The 24,815-nt window shown below is 37.0% G+C and overlaps 1 protein-coding gene across 1 annotated transcript; it reads right to left on the bottom strand.

The window, feature by feature from the left end:
- Positions 1 to 1,112: 1,112 nt before the first annotated feature.
- mmaa (metabolism of cobalamin associated A) lies at positions 1,113 to 15,416 on the bottom strand. The gene is made up of 7 exons (XM_055158501.1): positions 15,344 to 15,416; positions 12,252 to 12,636; positions 10,556 to 10,678; positions 9,594 to 9,764; positions 5,686 to 5,771; positions 4,716 to 4,865; positions 1,113 to 1,130 (listed from the first exon to the last, which is right to left on the bottom strand). The coding sequence occupies exons 2-7, from the start codon at positions 12,634 to 12,636 to the stop codon at positions 1,113 to 1,115; spliced, it is 933 nt and encodes a 310-aa protein (XP_055014476.1). The 5' UTR covers positions 15,344 to 15,416.
- Between the last annotated feature and the right edge of the window lie 9,399 nt (positions 15,417 to 24,815).

Below are 24,815 nucleotides of genomic sequence, written 5' to 3'. Positions count from 1 at the left end.
CTTTGTATTGTTGCTGCCTGAAAATGAATGATACATCTAACAGTCCCAACAGGTCAAAGGTCACTCTGCCTCTGCTCAGGATGTGTGAGTCTCCTGATCATGAGCTCAAACTCACACTGGGGTAGAGCTTCTCTATGATGAATCCAGTGTCGTTATAGTCACAGCGGTAATGAGAGTGTCCATGTGGGCCGGCTGTAAACCTGTCAGGAGTCCAGCTGCTGCCTGTGCCTCCAGATGTCTGTCTCAGCCTCCTCTTTAGAGACAGCTTCTCCTCCTCTTCCTTCTCTTCTCCCATAGGGCTGCACAATATGTCACTCGAAGTCAAATCGAAATTTGAGTTTGATGCAATTATCAAATCACAAAGTCTGCAATTATTTAATACACTGTCATCTATAAAGGACTACATATCCTGTGTCTTTATAGAAAAATCTTGATGTTTATTTTAGACCAGTGGTTCCCAGCACTTACACTCCAACAGTGATGGGAAAAAGACTTGAAAATGTATTTAGTTACACAAGAGTGAATACCTGAATTAATGTTTTATGTAACATCCTGTTACTATAGAGTACTATATTCTGAGTATTTGGAATACTTTTACATCACGTTGGATTACAGTGAGAAAACATGTCACATAATTACAAACTATGTTGTCCCTCAAACCACGTGAATCCTCACAAAACTATGGTTGTCACGCACTTAGCACTTAGCACTTTTCACTTTTGTTAAAAAACACAAATAAGCAACAATCAAATGGTTTTGCATTTTGTTCCCAAACTGTACCGAAAATGAACCAAACCATGACCTCAAAACTGAGGTATGTACCAAACTGTGATTTTAGTGTACTGTTACACCCCTATGAAGTACTGTCATGTACTCCTTTTAATTGTAGTAATTTTTGAATACTGATTACCAAAAAATGAAACTCTAATGTCACCAGAATACAGATACTCAAAATTACTATTCAGAATGTATTCTCAGTACATGTATTCATTTACTTCCCAACACTGCTTACCAGATACCCTTTAACTTAGACATGTCAAACTCAGGCCTGGGGGACAAATTTGGCCCACGTTATAATTATATTTGGCCCACAAGATCATATCAAATATGCATTAGAGCTGGCCTGCAGACTACAGATAGGGTATAGAGATATTAATTTAAAATTGTGTAATTATTTTTATATTATGCTTGTTCTGGATTCAGTGTTTAGGCAAAACTTTGATTAAACATTTATTTTAATAAGAAAAGGTTTAACATTACATATCTCAAAAGAAGAGAGCACATGCAGATGTTGTTGACATTTTTCAATAAATATTTAGTTTGGCCCATGACTTAGTCCCAGCTTTTAATTTTGACCCTCTGTGAATTTGAGTTTGACACCCCTGCTCTAACTCATGTATCTTTAATAGGTATAAATATGTTCATCTATCATTATTGAATGCTATTACATTAGTTTTTTTTAAAGACACCAGGATTGTCCTATAAAGACTAGGGCTGCATGATGCTTTATATAAAAATATCTGATATATATGAGTTTTCTGGCAAATCTTACAATTACAATTCAAATTACGATTTATGTTTTTATAATAGTATAATAGTAATAGTATTTACAAACATATTTGCAGTTTTGTTTGTTCAGGAAATGATTGTACTGTTTGCTCATTGCGATCATTCAAATCAGGATTTCAATTACTCTTGTGGAATGAATGTAACATTTACTTCAAAGTAGGGGTGTGCAAAAATATTGAAATATTTATATATTGGGTCATTTCATTTGATGATACAGTATCGAAATCATGAGCTGGTGTATCGATATATTGCCAAGAGCATTTTTTCCGCATATTTTACTAAATTATTTTGATAAAGAGCTACAATAGTGTTGCTTGTTTAGAGAAAGTTATTTTGATATTTTCACTGAGTAAAACAGGTGGGGAATATTTTTCATATTCACTTTGCACAAACTTAGTGGTTTAATAAAGACTTTTAGTATCTGAACCGTACTGAATCAATTTGAAATATATCGTACTGAATAGAAATTGTACCGTATCGAAAAGCATATCGTATCATGGCCTTTGTATCGAGGTATGTATTGTATCGGCAACTTCTTAATGATACACAGCCCTACTTCAGAGACCATTTTATACTATTTAACTTTGAGAAATCATTCCAAGTACTCCCTGGTAGTGTACCTCTGATTGGGAAACACTGGTTTAGACCTCACTGTAGTCTACATTTGTCCTCCTCCAAAGCTCCAGTCTCACATACCACACACAGAGTTACACAATCTCGCATTTGAAATTTGAGTTGGCACATTTATCAAAGGTTGCAATTATGTAGATAATAGAAAGAACAAAATACCCCGTCACTTAAAAAAATCTTGTTGTACTTGTAGTTAGATCTTAACAATGCTCTGAAATGCACAGGATTCTTGTAATAGTTTAGCAGTTCGTGTTTCAGTCTTCTCTCAAACGCTTGTGGAGTAAACGGGATACAGAATCTCAGAGATCAATCAGATGCATTTTCCCATTGTATTTACTTTTTTTTAACCAAGAACAACAACAAAAAAAAAAGATTAAAAACTAACCAAGTATCTCTGGTCCCGCTGTAGGAATCTAACATTCGCCGAAGCCCCGCCCACTGCCGCATGTCACTGTGATGAAAGGACGCCGGATCAGACCATCTGCGCTCTTGACCGCCTCTGCCCTCACCCCCGTGACCCCCGCGACCCCCGCGACCCCTCTGACCTCTGGACTTCATCCTCCTGCCTCCGCTGCACGCACTTACATCCACTTCATTTAGTCGTGTACCAGATGGACGATACGCGGAGAGAAGTGTCCGGCTCCTGACGTCCGCGCTCTGTCCGGGGAGTACATCCTTGTGTGTGTGTGTGTGTTTTTTTTTTTTTTACCGTGGCTGTTGTCATGGTGATAAGGGGTCAGAGATCAGTGGGTTTGTTACATAACCTTTCTGAGTTATTGAGATGTAGGAGTTGAAGGGATCATTGACAGTCGTAAAAATGGGGTTTGGTAACTCAATGACGATTGTGTTTAGAAATGGGAGTGAATAAATCAAAATTATACAAGAGGAAATCTAGTTAATCGCAAAATACACTGTTTGGACACACTTTCTCATTCATTTTCTTTCTGTCTTTGTAAATTTTTTATACGGAGGACCTCAAATATATGATGTAAAATGTGTAGAATTAAGAAAATTTAAGTTAAATGTCTCTTAACTTTTTATATTTTCAATTCAAATTCTTCAAAGCAGCCACCCTTTGCTTTGTCGACAGCGCTGCAAACTTTCGGCCAGGATTCCCACTCTTTTTTCACTGACAAAACTTCTAAACTTTTCCATGACTTTTTCATGACCTAAAGTGAATTTTCCATGACTTTATGGCACCTAGAACTGATCATGCTTTTAGGGTTAAAAAGGAAATGTTAACCCTTTCCACTAGGGATGTAACGGTATCCAAATCTCACGGTACGATATTATCACGATATGCATCTCACGGTACGATATTTGTTGAGATATTTTTGAAGAGGCTGATATAATTGTAGATGGGACACTTTTTTGCTTTCAAAATACCTTGACAAGATTTTGGTGTGAATTATTTCTGTCATAATTCAAAGAATTCAAGTTAAAAACATATTTCTTCATGTTGTTTGCACTGAAATGAATCATGGGATATGTAGTTTCTGATGTTTATAAGCTGTTGCAACTATAAAACCATGCATTTAAGCAAAGAAACTTGTAATTCCATGCACTGTGGCAGTCCACGATATTGTTGCGAGACTTTTGACGATACGATATCACAATATTTCGGTTATTGTTACACCCCTGCTTTCCACTCACCTTATGGTTTGGTATTATAGTTTTTTAACATTCAAAATCCTGACAGTGCATTTATTGTCATCTTTTTTAATCAAAAGTTGCAGACATTCAGAAATAATCATAATAGTCTAATGAGAACTTAACAGAATGCTGTAACTGCATGAAAGAGATACTAAAATTCCATGACTTTTCCAAAACTTTCATTGAATTCCATGACTTTTCTATTGACCTGGAAAGTGACATTTTCAATTTACATGAGTTTTCCAGGATTTCCATGATCATGGGAACCCTGCTTGGCCTTCTCTCAATAATCTTGTTGATGACATCTCCTGAAATGTTTTTTTTTTCACAGCTGTGCCACGTCAGGGTCAAGAAATACCAAAAATGCAGAGCAGTGACCGAAACAAAAAGGTTACCATTTTTAAAGCTCTAAAATCTCAAACAAACTGAGTGTTTCGAGTTTTGTTTACTACTTTCCATGTGTTTGTTCATACTTTTGATACATTCAGTGAGAATCTACAATGTAAATAGTCAAGATATTTAAATTTTTTGACTATTTACACTGCAGATTAAAATAAAGACAACACAAATGTGAAAAAGTGTGGCCAAACTTTTGACTGGTAGTTTAATTTTAAATGGAGGGTATTATGCAAACTTGATTCTTTTTTCTTTTTATAATGTTGTTCCCTCATCGAAAAGAGGCCTGAAGAGGTTTTAGATGTCATGGTTTAGTATTTTAGTTATATAACAGGCTCAAGCACAGTGTATCTTTTTTAAACAACCAGAACATTCTCAATTTGTGAATTTTATTTTTGTTACTATGAGAAGAACTTTTACATTTTTTTTTTTGACTCTGAGGGCCACATTCTGTAGATGTTGCGTACCTTTGGGTTCCAGGATCGCGTCTGTCTCCGCAGCAGCTTGAGGGCGCTGGTGTACTCGGCCTGGATCCTCCTGGCAGGAACCAGCAAGTCCCCGTCCGCTTTGGTGACCACCACCAGGTCGGCTCTCTCTATGATGCCCCTCTTGATACCCTGGCATCACAGAGGGAGGGGGCATTAAGTCCCGAAGATCCACTGTAAATAAATCTGATGTCTAGACGTCTAATCTGCTGAGTGATCTGGATACACAGTGATGTGGGGACACGAGGCGGGCGCTGCCAACCTGGACGCAACTCAAGAAACTGTGCGGAAACTCCAACTTTTAACAAATGGACTGGAGAAAACACAAGGCAATGTCTCACAGTCTCATTCCTCTTCATGCCACCAAACTCGAATCACCATACTGGCATGCCGTATAAATAATGATAAAATAATAAATATCGATGGCAAAATAATTAATAGATATATAAATACATACATGAATAATAAAATTAAATAATAATTTTTAAAAATGTAAATGTAAAAATAATAATAATAATTAAAGAAAAAAAAATTTAAAAAATGGAAAAGAGCTGTTTATTTGCCTCTTAAAAACCCCTGAAGTAATACAAAAATATTTCCTAATAATTTCTAGTGAAAAAAAAAAAAGTATAATAAGAAAAAAAAATTCTTACATAAATAAATAAATGAATTAATTGATAAAAATACTATAAATAAAATACATTTAAATAGAATTAATTAAAAACTATAAAAGAACATTTTGTATTTGCCTCTGGAACGCCCTTGAAGGAAAACAATAATATCTCCTTTTGCTTTATAGTGAAAAAATGCTTCGTTCACAATCCTATTTCCTGCTTCACTAATTTAAATGATCATAAAGAGCTTTTACACACAGTTTCACAAAGCGTCTGACTTCGTATATTAGTGTAATCTGAGTTTATAAAAAGCTTTGCTCCGTCTGCTGTTCACTGACCTGGAGTTCGTCGCCCCCTGCTGGAGGAATCAGGAGCACAAACATGTCGACCATATCAGCCACTGCAAACTCGGACTGTCCCACACCTGAACGAAAGAACAGCAATAATAATAACTTTTTTTGTTTGTTTGTTTCACATTGTAGTTGATATATAAATGCATTTAAATTTCCTTTTTGCATGTGGAGATCTGCAAAGGAACAAAAGTGAGCCAGTGTTTTCTAATTACTGAAGACAATGTGTTGCTTCTTCTGTTGTCTAATTTTTCCCTCTATAGTCCAAAAAAAAAAAAGCTGAAAACGGTACTAATTTATACTTAAATTATTGTTAAGAATATGAATATGTTATAATATAGAAGTAACTGTATTAAATTTGTAATCAGTGCTTTATCAGTAGACTCATTTACTCCATAAATTGTCTTATATGAAATTATTGTGAACCTTTTTATGTAAAATATGAAAACCAAGTAGTATAATCTATAAAGTAAGAACATTGTCATAAAGTATAGCAACTAAGAATTACAACAGAAAGCACAAAAACTTCCAAATAAGTGTATAAAGTGATAAGTTTAAGCCTTTTTTGTGTCTAATTTTATAATCTCTTCAACTGTGTGTGAACCAAAACCATTACAGACACATTTTAGCACATTTATGACAAATTACAAAACTATTCTTACTAGTAATCATTGATAATTTGCAGTGAAATCATGTCTGTATGTTTATGACGGGTTGTGGAAGTTGCCATGGTAACACGATGCACAAATTAGCAAACACTGCCAAAAAAAATTTGAAGATAGTCTGAAAACTCAAAAAAAAAAAAAAAATGGATTTAAGCAACACACGTTCAGGAGCCTGTGATCAATAAAAGTCTTCATGGTTCTGTTTAGGTGTTTGATTTTCAGGAAAAAAAAGGAGTGACTAAGTGAAAAACTGTTCCAAAGAAATCAGGGGTTGAATGTGAGCCTTTCCTTAGAGTAAGTCGTCCTGGTTTAGACCTGGTTTAGTTTTGGTTTAGTCCTGGTTTAGACCTGTTTTAGACCTGGTTTTAGTCCTGGTTTAGTCCTGGTTTAGACCTGGTTTAGATTTGGATTTAGACCTGACTTTAGTCCTGATTTTAGTCCTGGTTTAGTCCTGGTTTAGACCTGGTTTTAGTCCTGGTTTGGACCTTGTTTAGACCTGATTTTAGACCTGGTTTAGTCCTGGTTTAGATTTGGTTTAGATTTGGTTTTAGACCCCATTTTAGTCCCGATTTTAGTTTTGGGTTTAGTGCTGGTTTAGTCAAGCTTTTAGTTCTGGTTTAGTCCTGGTTTTGGTCCTGTTTTTAGTCCTGATTTTAGTCCTGGTTTAGTCATGGCTTAGATCTGGTTTAGATGCAGTTTAGACCTGGTTTTAGTCCTGATTTTCGTCCTGCTTATAGTTCTGGTTTAGTCCTGGTTTTGGTCCTGTTTTTAGTCCTGATTTTAGTCCTGGTTTAGTCATGGCTTAGATCTGGTTTAGATGCAGTTTAGACCTGGTTTTAGTCCTGATTTTCGTCCTGCTTATAGTTCTGGTTTAGTCCTGGTTTTGGTCCTGTTTTTAGTCCTGATTTTAGTCCTGGTTTAGTCATGGCTTAGATCTGGTTTAGATGCAGTTTAGACCTGGTTTTAGTCCTGATTTTCGTCCTGCTTATAGTTCTGGTTTAGACCTGGTTTTAGACCTGGTTTTAGTCCTGGTTTAGACCTAGTTTTAGTCATGGTTTAGTCCAGATTTTTGTCCTACTTATAGTTCTGTTTTAGTCCTGGTTTAGACCTGGTTTTAGTATTCCAAAAAATACTGCCCTTATTTTGAATTTATTATTACCATTTATATTTTTACTGTTTGTCATTATATTACATGTGATGTGTGAGCTGCTGTGTCCAACTCGCGTCTCATTTTTCTTTCCTCGCTTCCTTCTCCTCGATTCTGCAGGAAATGGGTGAGGAAATCCCGCCCACAGAGGAGACAAAGCGAGGAGAGAGGATATAAACTCCTCACTGAAACCAATAAAGTTTTATTATCTTATCTGATGTTTGTTCCTGAAGCCTCCCTCTTGTTTACTCCCTCCGTCCGTGGTTTTCTGTGGGACACCTCTTAATATGACACATTTGATTGACAGCTGAAAAATGGAGGGTCGAGGAGAGGAATCAAGGAGAACACTGCAAAAAAGCTTGGCCAAAAGATATAAACACTTAAATCGATTAGAAAATGACTTAAAAGTAGAGAAATGATCTGTCCATGCAGCAATCATTTTGCTTCACAAGTTATCTTAAAAATAAACTTATTTTTTATCATATTTTTCGGACTATAAGTTTCCTGCGACTACTCTGGTGCAACTTATATATTAAAATTTTCCCACTAACAGCGTGAGAGGCTCTCGTCTTGTGTGTCAGTATCTGCTGCTCCTGTTCCTCCTGTACCACTGTCACTTCACTCTACTGCGCATGTCTCCTGTAGAAAGAGCCTCTGTCCTGCTGCAAGTAGTGAAATATTCAGCCAAAAATGGTAATCGAGCAGCAGAAAGAAAGTTTGGAGTGAGCAAGAAACTTGTGAGGGACTGACGGAAGCTTCACCACAACCGGGAGGGTGCGCCATGCAATTTTCCTGGAAGTCACTGGATGGATCAACAAAGCCTGGACTTCAGTGACACTGAAACCATCCTGTCGGGATTCAGAAAGGCCCGAATAATTCTATCTGGAACCGATACTGAGTCTGACAGCAGCTACACAGAAGAGGAAGCGGCGCTCCGTTTACCTCCAGAGGTCACGCAGAAGTGACACCAAGGATGAAGATTTCAATGGATTTAGTGATTTGGAGTGAGATGGAGAGTTTGGTAAACTTATGTTCTGTTGTTTATGCTATAGTTATCTGAATAACTCTAAATATGTTACGTTAACATCAAGTGGAGGAGTTCAAGTATCTCGGGTTTTGTTCAAGAGTGAGGGGAGGATGGAGCGTGTGATTGACAGGTGGATCGGTGCAGCGTCTGCAGTGATGCGGTCGCTGTATCGGACCGTTGTGGTGAAGAGGGAGCTAAGTCGAAAGGCGAAGCTCTCGATTTACCGTTCAATCTTCATTCCTATTCTCACCTATGGTCATGAGCTCTGGGTAATGACCGAAAGGACAAGATCGCAGATACGAGCGCTCGAAATGAGTTTCCTTCACAGAGTGGCTGGGTGCTCCCTTAGAGATAGGGTGAGGAGCTCAGACACACGGGAGGAGCTCGGAGTAGAGCCGCTGCTCCTCCACATCGAGAGGAGCAGTTGAGGCTCGGGCATCTGTTCCGGATGCCTCCTGGGCGTCTCCTTCAGGAGATGTTCCAGGCATATCCCACTGGGAGGAGGCCCTGGGGAAGACTCAGGACATGCTGGAGGGACTATCTCTCTGGGCTGGCCTGGGAACGCCTCAGGGTCCCCTCAGAGGAGCTGGAGGACATGTCTGGGGTGAAGGAAGTCTGGGAGCCCCTGCTTCCGGCCCCGGATAAGCGGAAGAAAATGGATGAATGGATGTTACGTTAACATACTCGACTCCTATTCAGACTGTTGTTCTCTGTTCTATTGTTTTTACTATAATTTGTGTTTCAAGATGAAATGTCAGTTCTTGGTCTCTAATTTTATAAAATACATTTCCCCCAACAATTGCGACTTATATATGTTTTCTTCTTCATTTCATTACACATTTTTTGGCTGGTGCGACTTATACTCCAGAGTGATTTATAGTCCTAATCTAGATTTAAACAGTCTCAGAACTAGTAAGTAGACAATAAATATGAAAACAAAATGAATAACCTGATATAAGTTTTAAAATCTTGGCCAGATCACAGACATTTGCAGTGAAGGAAGCGAGGAAAGAGAATTGCGATGTGGCCTAAGTTCTCTGTGGTGCCATTTTCTTACCCACAGTCTCCACCAGGACGATGTCATAGCCGGCGCCTTCACACAGAACGATGGCCTCGTTGGTCGTCCTGGTAACGCCGCCCAGGGTCCCGGAGGTGGGCGAGGGCCGAATGAACGCGCTCATGTCCCTGGAGAGCTCAGTCATTCGGGTTTTATCGCCCATGAGGGAGCCTAAATAAAGCAGAGGGTCAGTTTAAAGAGAATCCGTGTATCATTCGTTCATCCCGTTTCCGTGACTTAAACTGAGATGCCGGACTGAACCAGGACTGAACCAGGACCAGACCGGGACTGAGACCAGGACCAGACCAGACCAGGATTGAGCCAGGAACAAGACCGGGACTGAGACCTGGACCAAAACGGGACTGAGAATGGGACTGAAAATGGGACCTGAGACCAGGACCAGATGGGACTGAGACCGGGACTGAGACTAGAACTGAGAATGGGACCGAACAGGATCAAATGGAACAAGATCAAAACTGAAACCAGGAGTGAGATCGAGACCAGACCAGGACTGAGACCGGGACCAGACCTGGACCAGAACGGTACCAGACTGGGACCGAGACTGGGACTGAGACCAGGACTGAACCAGGTCTAAACCAGGACTGAAACCAGGACCAGAGTGGGACTGAGACCAGGACTGAGACCAGGACCAGACCGGGACCAGACTATACTTGAGACCGGGACTGAAAACGGGACCTGAGACCAGTTTAGTCTTGGTTCAGTCCTGGTTTAGTCCGGCATCACAGTTTAAGTCACAAAAACTGAAAAAACTAATCATTATCTGTTTTTTTCATTTTGGTTTTGGAGACAAATAATGAAGAAAATAGTTGTTTTTTCATTTTCTTATTTTTTGTTTTATTTTGAAAAACGAATGAACAAATGATACACAGATTTAAGAGGGTCTGTGGTCAATCAAAATGACTTCAGGTTTAAATGCAGCTGTTTAATCTTTCCAGTTGTACCTCCTGTTGTGCACGAGGATGGATCCACAGCGAGAACGGACACTTTATGCCCCCGTCCCGTCAGCATCTTACCCACAACCTCAATGAAGGAGGACTTCCCTGCACCAGGAGGACCAGACAGACCTGTGAGAAAAATACACTGTCAGTTTGGTGAGCAGTCTGTTTTTACCAAGTGGTTCCCTGCTGTCATGTCATATTGAGAAAGAGCCACAGCAAACAGATAATATTCAAATATTCATACTGTAAACGGTCGATTATTTGATATTGTTACTAGGGCTGGGTATCATTCAGAAGTTGCCGATACGATACATACCTCGATGAAGTGAGCTTTCGATTCAATATGATTCAATACGATATACTGTATTTCAAATAGATTCGATACGATTCAATAAAAAATAAAGGCTAAGTCATGGCTGTGATACTAAAAGTCTGTTAAACCACTTCTTGTGCAAAGTTCATATAAAACTCGCCAATTTTTATCATTAAAACAGTGAAAATGTCAAATGTGTTGCATAAATGAGTTTCTTTCCTCTAAACCAGACATGTCAAACTCAGGTCAAATATGTATTAGAACTGGCCCACCGGCTACAGATAGGCTATAGAGACATTATTTATTAAAAATTTCGTTATTATTTTATATTATGCTTGTTCTAGATTCAATGTTTAAGCAAAAATTTTATTTTAATAACTTTACATATCTCGAAAGAAGAGAAAACATGCAGATGTTGTTGAAATTTTTCAGTAAATATTTAGTTTGGCCCACGACTTAGTCACAGTTTTTAATTTTGGTCCTCTGTGAATTTGAGTTTGACACGTCCTGCACTAAACAAACAACACAAACTGTAGCGCTGTAACAAAATAATTTTGTAAAATACACCAAAAAACCCTCTTGGCGATATTTCAATACAGCAGCTCACGATATCGATACTGTATCATTACATTAAACTATACGATATAGCGATATTTCAATATTTTTGCACATCCCCTAATTGTTACAAACCTATAAACTACTCTCCTCTGTTTATAAATGCCACTACTCTATGTATTTTACTGTACTTCTGACATTATTTTGACTGCATAACCATAATGCAGCTCAACAGTCTGCTCCAGTTCCGGAAGTAAATTTTCCATTTTTCCCATAGACTTTTTGAACATATCAAATATTAAGAGTTCAAAGGCATCGCAGAGGCTAAACCAGCTCACTAATGGGTAAGAAAATGGCACCACAGGCAGATATAAGGCCGTGTCCACCAGCATTTGGACTAGAACTGAAGAAGCAGCTTAGATGAGCTGTGAAACGTATCTGACCAAAATAAACTTTTGTCTTGTTGACAAATTGAATTTCTCCTTTTGTCATGGATTCTATTTGAACGACTGAGGGATTTTACACATAATATCCATAATGTGGTTGTTTTAAGTCCAAAAAGTACATTTAAACTGAAAGATTTGGTGAAATGCTTTAATAAGTTAGCAGTTTATCAAGTTTCAGAAAGAGATATTAAATCAAATTATCAGTCTTGTGCTCATTAGTTTCCACATCGCTGAATAGCCCTGAGCTTTCAAACTTCTAAAATATTTTTTTATGAAAGTCTATGTGAAAAATTAATGAGAAATTTATTTCTAAAACCGTGTAATGTGCAGTGAGCGGTCAGTGCTGAGCTCCATTATAAAAACAAACCAAAAACCAAACACACACCCACTCTGAACGCCAGCGGCCTCCCTCTGTTCTGCTTCTCCTGCTCTCTCCTGTAGGCCAGCACCCTCTGCAGCAGCACCTGAGCCAGCTCCTTCTTCCTGGGATGCTGGGTCTCCACTAATGTGATAGACTCTGCCAGAGACGCCCTTTGCCCTCCAATCAGCCCCTCATACAGTTTATTGAGAAGTCTCTGCTCTGGTCCACTCAGGTCTTGTATGTGCTCAGTGTTCACAGCTGTGGTGAAACATCTGGCACTGGGGAAAATGGCGGAGGGACGGGATAGTCTTTGGTGAAGGCAGCAGGTGTTTTTGGCGATGTACAAAGAGGAGGCACGGTGCAAAAGAGGAAGTCCATATCTTCTCATTTTGTTACACATCGGAGGCATCTATAAAAACACAAAAGATTAACTGGGCATAAAAGGTGAATTGTCACATTTTTACATAGAGCCTTTCCTTTTCATATACAAATGCTCTCAGACACCGAGGGCGAGGGGGGTTAAGTGTCTTGCCCAAGGATACAAAAATAGTATTCACCTGTGAGAGCTGGAATCACACCTCCACCTTTGACTGCTCTACCAATGATATTTATTGCTATTTTCTGATCAATGTTCTTCTAAAACATAACTGGAGTTGTGTTTGTTTCATTCACATGTTTAACACACAAACCCTGCACATTTAGTTCTTCTTTCTAACAGAAAAAACTGATGAGGTGAGGTGAATAACAACAAAAAAAACTACAAAATTAAAGTTACCAAAATACTGTTGATAATTTCAGCCCTGGATTTGCCTGAACTAAAGGTAAAAGGTAACTTTAAAACTGTCAAGGTAAAAGGAGAAATTCAATATATCAACTGGACAAAAGTTTATTTGGTCAAATTTGTTTCACAGCTCATCCAAGCTGCTTTTTCAGTTCTGGTCCAAATGCTGGTGGACACTTCCTTATATCTGCCTGAAGGGACAAGCTAACTACACTGAAACTACTCTGAAACTACCACACCTACTTGTTTACAGTTTTTCTTAGATAGTTAGGCCTATTGATCTTGCAATGAGTGTGGGGTCATATTAGCAGAATCATTCAGGGCCATGATGGAGCGTTCACACCTTTGGTGCTGACCTGGATACCCCTATTCTTATCTTTGTTTGTTTTGATTTAGATTTGAGGATGGAATTGTAAATAGGAGATAGATGGTGTCTGAGTCCTCCATTCCTGTTCAAAGATGAATTGTCTTTCCAAACAAAAATAGATTCTTTAACACCACTCTCACACCAATTCTTTTCTCTGGATAAGATCTGTCACTTTCCGACATCACAAGGTGGAACAGAGCATTTTGAACTTTGGAGATGTAGACAGACAAATAATAAAAGGTTACTTAAACATGTGCAAATGAAACAACAAAACACAACTCCGGGGGGACAGGGCCTTGTCTGTGGCCAAGCTCTGGAACGCTCTGCACCCCCACATCCGAACAGCCCTCACAGTGGAGAGTTTAAGTCTTAAATCCCACTTTTATTCTCCGGCTTGTGTCGCCCTCTGTGTCTTTTATTTATTTTTAATTTATTTTATTGCTATTCTGTTTTTGCTCTTATTTTATTTTACTGGTGTTATTGTTTTACGACTAGTATGATTAAATCTGAGCATTTATTTGATCATTATATTATTGTTGTTATTACTATGTATTTGTGCAGCACTTTGGAAACTGTTTATGGAATGTGCTGTATAAATAAAGTGGATTGGATTGGGAACTCCAAGTATGTAACAACATTCTAACATGGCTTAAAGCTCACAAGAGTCTATTTTGCGTAGTTTAGGACCTTTGAAGGGAACAGACAAATACAGAGTGCACATTAATGGTGATTAAAAAAATGAAATCGTGATCTGGCTTCAAGAAAATTGAAATATAAAGCTTTTGCCACGTTGCCTACCCCTATTTTAGAATGTCAATGATGTAAATGTAATGGATAATACTGGAAAACACCAGTTCAAAAACAGCAGTGAGAACTTTAGTGTCAAACAGACGGTGTTGGGAAGGTTACTTTTAAAATGTATTCCCCTACAGATTACATCCCCCACAATGTAGTTTGTAATGTAATCCATTAAAGTACTTAAAGTGAGAAACGTAATCTGAATACTTTGGATTACTTGATATTGTCTTGCTTTTTAAAATGACATGAATGTAGCAACCACATCCTGAAAATTCTTGTTTGTTCTCTTCAAATTGTCTGTTGAGCCCAAGTCTCCATGAACAGACTTTTGTTTAATGTAGAGAAGCAAAGACAAGGATCTGAACATACGATGTTTTGTTTTATCTGATAAAAGAAAATAAGAAGCCCAGTCTTTACTTAATCATATTAAAAATATTATTGATAGAGAAATGATTTTTATATGAGATCACTGCTGCCTGAAATTATGTTCACCTACTGTTAGGTGTCCTGGTTTAGACCTGGTTTAGACCTGGTTTAGTTGAGGTTTAGACCTGGTTTAGTTGAGGTTTAGACTTGGTTTAGACTTGGTTTAGTCCTGGATTAGTCCTGGTTTAGTCCTGGTTTAGACCTGGTTTAGACCTGGTTTAGACCTGGTTTAGTCCTGGATTAGACCTGGTTTAGACTTGCTTTTAGACCTGGTTTTAGTCCTGGTTTAGTCCTAGATTAGTCCTGCTTTTAGACTTGGTTTAGACCTGTTTTAGTCCTGTTTTAATCCTGGTTTTGTCCTGTTTTTAGCCCAAAATGTAAAAACAGGAAAATACTGCCCTGTAATCCATTTATTTCAACAAAGTAACTGTAATCCAATTACCACTCACTGAAACAGTAACTGTAACTGAATACAGTTACTCATAATTTGTACTCTGATTACGTAACTCCGATACATGTAATCTGTTACTCCCCAACACTGCAAACAGAGCAGCACTTTGTTTTTATGTGTGTTATTATGAATGAAAAGACAGAAAGTGTTAGCTCTGCTCTACTACAGGCTTCATCTCCTCTGTTTTCACGCTAAATATGGAGTTACGAGAAAACGAAGCAACGTCACTTTTATCGTGAGAAGAAAAAAAGACGTAATGATCATTTATAAACGTGTCACTTAAAAGCACTGACCTCGCATCAGCTGTGAAGGTTTAGCACAGGAGCTGCATATGAGCCATGTTGTACTTCCGGGACACGCTGACGTAGAGCACCGCCCCGACCAATCGGAACTCTGATTTGTTGAAAAGTTGAGGCGTAACCGTAAACTGTATAAAATGTAAAAAATAAGTAAAAAAAAATAAAAAATAAAATAACAACAACAACAACAACAATAATAATAATAATAATAATAATAATAATAATAATAATAATAATAATAATAATAATAATAATAATAAATAATAAATAAAAAAGTTAAGTAAAAAAAAGTTAAAAAAAAAAAAAGTAAAACATTTTTAAAAGTAAAAAAAGTAAAAAAAGTAAAAAATTAAGTTTAAAAAACGTTTTAAAAAAAAAAAAAAAGAGCAATGTTAAAAAAGTTAATAAAAAAAGTAAAAAAAAAAAATAAAAAAGTTAAAAAAAAAAAGTTAAAAAAAAAGTAAAAAAAAAAAAAAACAAAAAAAAAAAGTAAAAAAAAGTTAAAAGTAAAAAAAGATAAAAAGTTTAAAAGTAAAATAAAAAAGTAAAAAAATTTAAATTTAAAAAATAATAAGTTAAAAAGAAAAAAATTTTAAAAAAGGAAAAAAGGAAAATAAATTAAAATTAAAAAATAGTAGTAAATATGTAAAAAGTATAAAGTATAAAAATTATATATATGGTCTATGGGAGTAACAAAACAAAAATGGCTTCTAATAATGTGTCATTACAACAAAGTATCTGCTAAAAATATATAATAATACAGTATTTTTTGGTGAAGGTTGACGGTGAAAAAGCAAACACTTTTTCAATGTGACCACAAGATGGCAGCAAATAACCATATGGTATGGTATGGCAGTGTTTCTCAAACTTTTTTTTTTTCTGGGGACCCATATTTTAAAAGTCAGAAACCTTCAAGACCCAAGACCATAGATATTATTCATAAATCACAAAATAAAGGTGGATTTTATCATTATTGAACATAAATGAGGATATTTTATTGTTGACTGAGTGATCGTGTCTCTGAACAATTAGTTTTACTCAAGTTTTAAACAATGAAAAAAACTGTAATTGAAGCAGCAACAAAAGGATCCATAAGTCGTCTATTTGGACATTAAATGTAGCCCATTTCTTTTTCTTTTCAACATTCAATTGAACCAGCAATATTGGAACAAAATTAAACTTATATTGCAGATCGTGACAAGGCAACACAAAAAAAAATCTCTTGCGACAAACCTGAGGGTTGCGACCCAATCTTTGGGAAACGATGTGGTATGGAATGCTTTTTATTTGTACAGGGACAGTGCACAACAAAACATTAACCAAGACAGAAGTCAAAGGAAAGATGCTGGTGCCGGGTTATAAATGGATGCCCATTTACACCTGTCGTGTCTGAGCAGGTTGGTGGAAATATTAAAATACAGATTCAGTTTATAGAGATAAACTGAACAAAAATCCATTAAAACAGATATTACTTAGGGTTACAGGGTTGAAATACTATTCTAAAAACAACATACAGCCAGTGTTGGTGAGTAATGGATTACATGCACCGGCATTATATAATCAGAGTACAAATTATGAGTAACTGTTACAGTTACAGTTACTGTTTCAGTAAGTGGTAATTGGATTACAGTTACTTTGTTGAAATAAATGGATTACATGGCAGTATTTTCCTGTTTTCACATTTTGGGCTGTATCCCATTTTTTAAAATTTTATTTCGGTAATTCCAGTCATTGCCGGAAACCCAAACAGAACGTGTGCAGTAAAAGCCACGTAAACGTCTTGTTAACGTTGGTGCCTTCAGTCACACAGTCACAAAATTAACAACGTTAATAATCGCCGTTGTTAATTATTTGATTCCTCATCATTCTGAGTAAAAAAACATCCAGTATTACTGATTTTTACTGGGCTGACACCTTTATGTTTGCACTGAAAGTGATTTTTTTTTTATTTTTATAAACAATATTATATCTACGAACATAATTGAAGGCAGCAGTGATCTCATATAGAAAGCATTTTTCTATCAATAATATTTTTTTATATGGTTAAGTAAAGACTAACTGGTTAAGATCCTCATCTTTGCTCCTCTACAGCAAACAAATACCTATTCACAGAAACTTGGGCTCAACGGCCAATTTGAAGAGAACAAACAAGAATTTGCAGAATGTGGTTGCTACATTCATGTAGTTTTAAAAAGCATGACAATATCAAGTAATCCAAAGTATTCAGATTACGTTACTCACTTTAAGTAATTTAATGAATTACGTTACATCTACATTTTGATGTATGTAATCTGTAATCTGTAGGGGAATACATTTTAAAAATAACCTTCCCAATAGTGCAAACAGCAGACACGCAACCACATGCACCTCTTCCACTCTGTACCAAGCCCCAACATTTGCACAAAAACACATTCTACATTCTACTAATCAAATCAGACTCATCTGTATTTGTACAAACTTGTTAAGACATCAGTCACTTCTTCGTCAGATGTGCAAACATTTAAAAATCCCTGCAGGTTAGAATCACAATATATGATCTCTGCACCTTTTTGATGAATTTTGATCACGATTAGAACTAGGTTTTCTATTAAAACAACAACAACAACAACAAAACTACTATAAATAAATACAATAAAACATACTATTAAATAAATGTAGCCAGTATAAATAATATAAAATCAACACAAGCCTTTCTGTTTTAATCTCAAGGCCTTTTTTTTTACTGTAGTTTAACTAAAGGTTTAATCTTCTGGAAACTGTGTCAATACTTGGCAAGATTTAGTTCAAGGTTTAGGCCTAGTTCAAGTCTGTTCAGCTCGTACGTGTGTGTGGAATTTACAAGGATCGTGTGAACTCTTGAGTCAAGACAGAATAAACCACTGTGCAACCGTCGCTCCCGGGTCACGAAGACTCCAACAAAGAAGAATGCACATAGCCTTGGTTAGATATTTTATTCGGTGACGTGAGACTTCCTAGAATTTGGATCGACTTTTGACGTAAACTACCAGTCAAAAGTTTGGACACAACTTTGTATTTCTTAATTTATTTGTAAAGAAACAGCACATATTAATGAACATTTAAAAGGTAAATATGTAAACGTGGTTAATTTCCTTTTTCAGTCCCTTCTCATTCATATTTTTTACTTTGTTTACTGCTTTCTACATTTTATTTACATACAGAAGACATCAAATATACGAAGTAAGATCTACACTACTGGTCAAAAGTTTCATAACACCACACTTTTTCCATTTTTTTACCATTTACTGTTGACCAAAATCGTATTCTAAACTTTTGACTCATGGAAGTGTCCACTTTTGGCAGATATAACAGCTGAACGCACTCGTGGCTCTTTCTTTTTACAATAGAAATCAAATATTCTTCAGAAAGTTCTTCCCAAGTCTGTTGCAGAAGTTCCCATAAATGTGTGGCACTTGTAGGTTTCTTGACTTTCACTCTTCTGTCCAGTTCATCCCAAACCAGCTCGATGGACACTGTGCTGGACACTCCATATTGTCAAGCTTTGCCATCTTGTTCTTTTTTCCTGAGGTAGTTTTGGCAGAGCTTGGATTTGTGTTTTGTATCTTTTATCTTTTTTTTTTTAACCACTGGCTTTTCGGTTCTTACCTTTGTACCATTTCAAGATCTTCACTGGACTTGCACGACTTGAATTGCAATAATTAACTGGAAAAATATATTCAAATTCCTTACTTGCTTTGTTGACAGTGCTGCAAACTCTTCATCTTCTCTCTGAGCTTTGTGATGAAGTCTCCTGAAATGTTTTTCATTTCACTGCTTTGCCATGTCAGGAAAAAAAAAATGCTAAAAGTGCAAACCAGGGTTCAAAGCAAAGGCAAAGGAATTTATTTTTTATTTTTATCTAAAACAAGTTTTTGAGTTATATGGAGTTAATATGATTAACTATGATTCAGGAGCTGGACCACGTCTCAACCTCCTCTCCAGCCAACCACAGCTCATCTCAACCACACCTTCATTTACCCAGAAGAATCCATGTATCACTTGTTCATTTGTTTTTCAATATACTGTAAAACCAAAAATAAGAAAATGAAAAACAACTATTTTCTTCATTATTCGTCTCCAAAACCAAAATGAAAAAACAGATAATGATTCGGTTTTTTTCAGTTTTCGATTTGTGTTTGAATGAAGAATGGAAAAAAACAGATAACGGCCGTTTCCTGTGACTTAAACTGCGATACCAGACTGAGCCAGGACTAAAACAGGTTTAAACCAGCTCTAAACCAGGTCTGAACCAGTCTCAGTTCTAGTCTCAGTCCCGGTCTCAGTCCCGGTTCCAGTCTCAGTCCTAAACCAAGACTAAACCAGGACTAAACCAGAACTGAACCAGGACTAAACCAGGACTGAACCAGGAGTGTCAGGACTGGCCAGGACGTGCACCCGCATAGACTGTCGGATGATCAGGAAACTGGGATCAGACTGGGACCGGGACCAGACAGGGACTGAGACCAGGATTGGGACCTGGTTTAGTCCTGGTTCAGTACTGGTTTAGAGCTGGTTTAGAGCTGTTCAGTCCTGTTTTAGTCTTGTTTTAGTCCTGGTTTAGACTTGGTTTAGTCCTGGTTCAGTCCAGCATCACAGTTTAAGTTATGTAAACAGGAAACGACCATTTATTTATTTTTATTTTTTTTCCATTATTCATTTAAACACAAAATCAAAAACTGAAAAAAACGAATCATTATCTGTTTTTTTTTCCTTTTGGTTTTGGAGACAAATAATTAAGAAAATAGTTGTTTTTTCATTTTCTTATTTATGGTTTTATTTTGAAAAACAAATGAACGAATGATACACGGATTCAGAAGCCCTGTTTATACGGCCTATCCCAACAAAACTGTCCATGTCAGTTTTGTCCATCCGTCAGTCCAAAGTCGTCATCTCAAGGAGGGGTTTCTGAATCAACTGGGTGACCATTTTGGATTGGAGATTGAACCCTCAGCCATCACATCTATCCACCGTCAAGAAAAATCTTTATCGTATTTAGGGGTGTCAAATTATCGCGTTAATTGCGATTAATTAATTACAGTCATATTTAGCGCGTTATGTTTTTTAATCGCGTTAATCTCATTTTTAATCTCTAATTTTAGTGTTTCTGTATGTGAGTTGCTTTATTATAAAACCTGTTTTTATGTGTTGTTAGGACAACAACAACACACACACACACACAAAAAACATATTTATACATTTTTTTATCAGTAATCCCACTCATTGCCGGAAACTCACACAAAACGTGCGCAGAAAGAGCGACGTAAACATCATGTTCACGTTTGCGGCGTCAGTCACACAATTGACGAGGTGGAAGAGCCAGTAGAACAGAGCAGCAGTGCACAGGTAAAAACACATTCGTGTCTTGGAAATTATTCTCCCGACGTGAAATATAAAAGAAAATAACAAATATAAAATCGCCTACAACTTAAATGTCACTGATGAAAACAACCTGCATAGGCTCATGATGTCTGCACTACTGTCCTATAGTGACCTGCCACATGAGGGGACACGCACACAAACACACACAAACACACATAAACACACACAAACACACACACACACAAACACAAACACAAACACACACAAACAAACACACACCTTCATCATCGTCATTAACCTCAGAACGCGCGGACCACGTTTCCTTCCGTAGTTACTGCGTGGACACCGACGTGCTCCCGTGAGCCGCGTGTGGATCGTGTTTTCTCGCTACGCTGCGTAAACCGCGCTTCCTCCTGTGAACCTCTAAACCAGAACTAACACCAAGACTAAAACCAGGACTAATCCAGTCCAGGACTAAACCAGAACTAAAACCAGAACTAAAACCAGAAATAACACCAGGACTAAAACCAGGACTAATCCAGTCCAGGACTAAACCAGGACTAAACCAGAACTAAAACCAGAACTAAACCAGAAATAACACCAGGACTAAAACCAGGATTAATCCATTCCAGGACTAAACTAGGACTAAAGTAGGACTAAAGCAGGTCTAAACCAGGACTAAAACAAGAACTAAAACCAGTGATTTCATATATAAAGCATTTCTCTATCAATAATATTTTTAATATGGTTAAGGAAAGACTGGACTTTTTATTGTCTTTAAGTAGACAAAAGTTATTATGTTCAGATTTCCTCGTCTTTGCTACTTTACAGCAAACAGTTTCTTATTCATGGAGACTTGGGCTCAACAACCAATTTGGAGAGATTTGTTAAACAATAAATGACTTTATCAAGTCACTTTTTTTTGTTCTATATCAGTCTTTTGATCTGCCACAATAATGTAATAATGAATTTAAATGAAAATACCTCAAATTGAAGGCTTTTTTCAGCAATTTTTAGGTGAGATTAAAATGAGATTAATTCGATTAATTAATTACAGATCATAATTAATTAATCTCTCAATTTTTTTAATCGCATGACAGCACTAATCGTATTCCATCATTGTGGTCTGATCTGTGCAAGTGAAGTTGAGTTTATCTTTAGTTTACTACATTTATAACATCCGTGTTCATTCATATATTTAATGTGAGAATCTACAGTGTAAAATAACCATGGACATAAGACAGAAACATGAATGAAAAAGTGTCTCCAAACTTTTGAGAAGAAGAGTATGTTCCTTTAACGCTTTTATCAAACGGTAAAAGTTGCGTTGGAATCAGAGGCCGGTGCAGTTGTTGTGGTGGTCTAATTGAAGGTTTGTTCTCCACGTGCGTAATGCGTCTGTCACTAAAATAAAACATGTATGTTTTGTTTCAGAAAGTGCACTCTGTAATTAGTCAAACCCAAACAAAAAACATACAGTACAGCCACACACAGACAATAAACTGTGGAGTTGTGAAGGGATGTAACGATATAAAAATTTCACGTTACGATATTATCACGATATGCATCTCACAGTTCGATATTCACTGTAATATTTTGGAAAAGCAAATAAAATTGTAGACAGAAGATACTTTTTGCTTTTAAAATACCTTGACAAGACTTTGGTGCGAATCATTACTGTCATAAACCCAAGAATTAAGAGAAAAACACATTTCTTCATGTTGTTTGCACTGAAATGGATCATGGGATTTGTAGTTCCCTATCTTTATTAGCTGTTGCTATTATAAAACCATCAATTTACGCAAAAAAAAACCTTTGATAATTAGATATATTGTGACAGTCCATGATAATATTGAGAGAACTTTGACGATACAATATCACGATATTTTGGTTATTGTTACATCCATAATAAAATATAATCGAAATAATAATATTTAAATAATTTAAATAATAAACATATAACTATAAATAAATAAATATATATATAAAATAATACAAATGGAACTTGTAATTCGATATATTGTGACAGCCCACAATATTATTTAGAGAACTTTGACGATACGGTATCATGATATTTCAATTATTGTTACATCCCTAATAAATATCATCGTAATAATATTTAGATAATTTTAATAATAAACATAAATATAAATACATATATAAAATAGTACAAATAGAACTTGTAATTAAATAAATTGTGACCACCGACGATATTATTCAGAGAACTTTAACGATACGATATCACGATATTTTGTCCCTAATAAAATATCATCGTAATATAATATTTAGATAATTTTAATAATAAATATAAAAATATAAATAATATATAACTATAAATAAATACATACACAATAATACAAATACAACAATAAATACATATTAAAACAATCATTTTATTTAACAAATTTCATCCTAATTATAATGTCATCCTAATAAAATTTCTACACTTGAAAAAAACAATATCTAGGTAAGTTAAAATGACTTAAATTAAGAAAATTTTACTTTATTTGAGTCGATTCAACTTGACAAGTCAAATTATCCACCAATGGAATAAGTGTTTTTCTTAATTTAAGCAACATTTGATTTTGTTTCTTATTTTAAGTGCAAAAAGTTGATGTTTTTCTTATTTAAAGTGTAGCAAGATATAGCAAATACAAAAAAATTTATTCCACTGGCAAATCATTTTATTTTATTTTATTTGATTTATTCAAGTGAAATTTACTCAAACCATGATAAAACTTTCTTAATTCAAGTCATCTTAACTTGACTAGATTTTGTTTTTTGCAGTGTAACTGGATATCGATACCAAGGAACAGACTCGATACTCAATACTGATTCTGATACCACAATAATAATAAAAAACACTCTTCCTTTAGACAACAGAACGTGAGTTTCAATATTAAATCACAGTACTTTCTTTTCTACTCCCATGTGGTTTTATATCTGTGTTCTCCCTCAATGGTCCAGGTTGGTTCCCTAGTGCTGCATGGGTGTATACTGGTCTATGCATTTATTATTAATTTATACGCATGAGAGTGAGAAACACAGTGTCGATTCTTTGTTTTTTCGTACAAAGAATTGACAATAAACGTTTTTGAAATTTTGAACTTGATGTGCTCTTATATTCCATGTCGCCACAGCCAGGTGCTGTGTGTGCGGACCAGGCCGTCGGGACACCCGTCCCCGACCGCCGCCCAGTCCTCTATGCACCCGACCCCTATGAACCCCTCTGCGAGTGGTGAGCCCACAGGAGGGTGGACCCACGTCGTCCTTTTGGGCTGAGCCCGGCCGGGCCCCGTGGGCAAAGGCCCGGCCACCAGGCGCTCGCATTCGAGCCCCAACCCCAGGCCTGGCTCCAGGGTGGGGCCCCGGCTGCGCCATACCGGGCGACGTAACGGTCCTCGATATTAAACTGTTCATATTGGTTCTATGAACTGCTCTTAGTCTGCCCCGTCACCTAGGACCTGTTTGCCATGGGAGACCCTACCAGGGGCGTGATGCCCCGGGCAACATAGCTCCTAGGATCATTCGGGTACGCAAACTCCCCCACCACGGTAAGGTGGCAGTTGGGGGGGGATACAAGCGGTCGAAATGAGTTTCCTTTGCAGGGTGGCTGGGCGCTCCCTTAGAGATAGGGTGAGGAGCTCAGTCACACGGGAGGAGCTCGGAGTAGAGCCGCTGCTCCTCCACGTTGAGAGGAGCCAGTTGAGGTGGCTCGGGCATCTGTTTCGGATGCCTCCTGCTGGAGGGACTATGTCTCTCGGCTGGCCTGGGAACGCCTCGGGATCCCCCTGGAAGAGCTGGAGGACATGTGTGTGGAGAGGGAAGTCTGGGAGGCCCTCCTCAGACTGTTGCCCCCGCGACCCGTCCTTGGATAAGCGGAAGAAAATGGATGGATGGATGTGCTCTTATACTTGTTCTGATACAACTCAAAATCATTCTAAAGATTTTCATGAAAGGTTCATTTCTGTCCTGTGAATGTGACTTTTTGAGTACTGATACTTACCCAAATGAATATCTAATTTCAACACTAGTTTTAGTATCAGTTAGTATCTGATTTTCGATACTTCTGACAATCCCCAGTACACAAAGACCCCAGAGACTCAGACTTTAAGTAATGAAACAAATT

Source organism: Boleophthalmus pectinirostris, unplaced genomic scaffold (genome assembly GCF_026225935.1).
Source record: "Boleophthalmus pectinirostris isolate CB_2022bp ecotype Guang Dong unplaced genomic scaffold, ASM2622593v1 HiC_scaffold_22, whole genome shotgun sequence".
Classification (NCBI taxonomy): Eukaryota; Metazoa; Chordata; class Actinopteri; order Gobiiformes; family Gobiidae; genus Boleophthalmus; species Boleophthalmus pectinirostris.
Note: the sequence above shows the minus strand (reverse complement) of the source record. Positions and strands in the feature narration are given on the sequence as shown.

What these genes read in the sequence shown, in the direction of transcription:
- mmaa (XM_055158501.1), bottom strand. Translation starts at nt 12,636, where the DNA reads ATGCCTCCGATGTGTAACAAAATGAGAAGATATGGACTTCCTCTTTTG. An exon ending in ATCCTCGTGCACAACAGGAG is followed by an intron (nt 9,765 to 10,555) that starts GTACAACTGGAA and finishes TGCTTTATTTAG; the next exon opens with GCTCCCTCATGGGCGATAAA. An exon ending in CGTCCTGGTGGAGACTGTGG is followed by an intron (nt 5,772 to 9,593) that starts GTAAGAAAATGG and finishes TCTTTCGTTCAG; the next exon opens with GTGTGGGACAGTCCGAGTTT.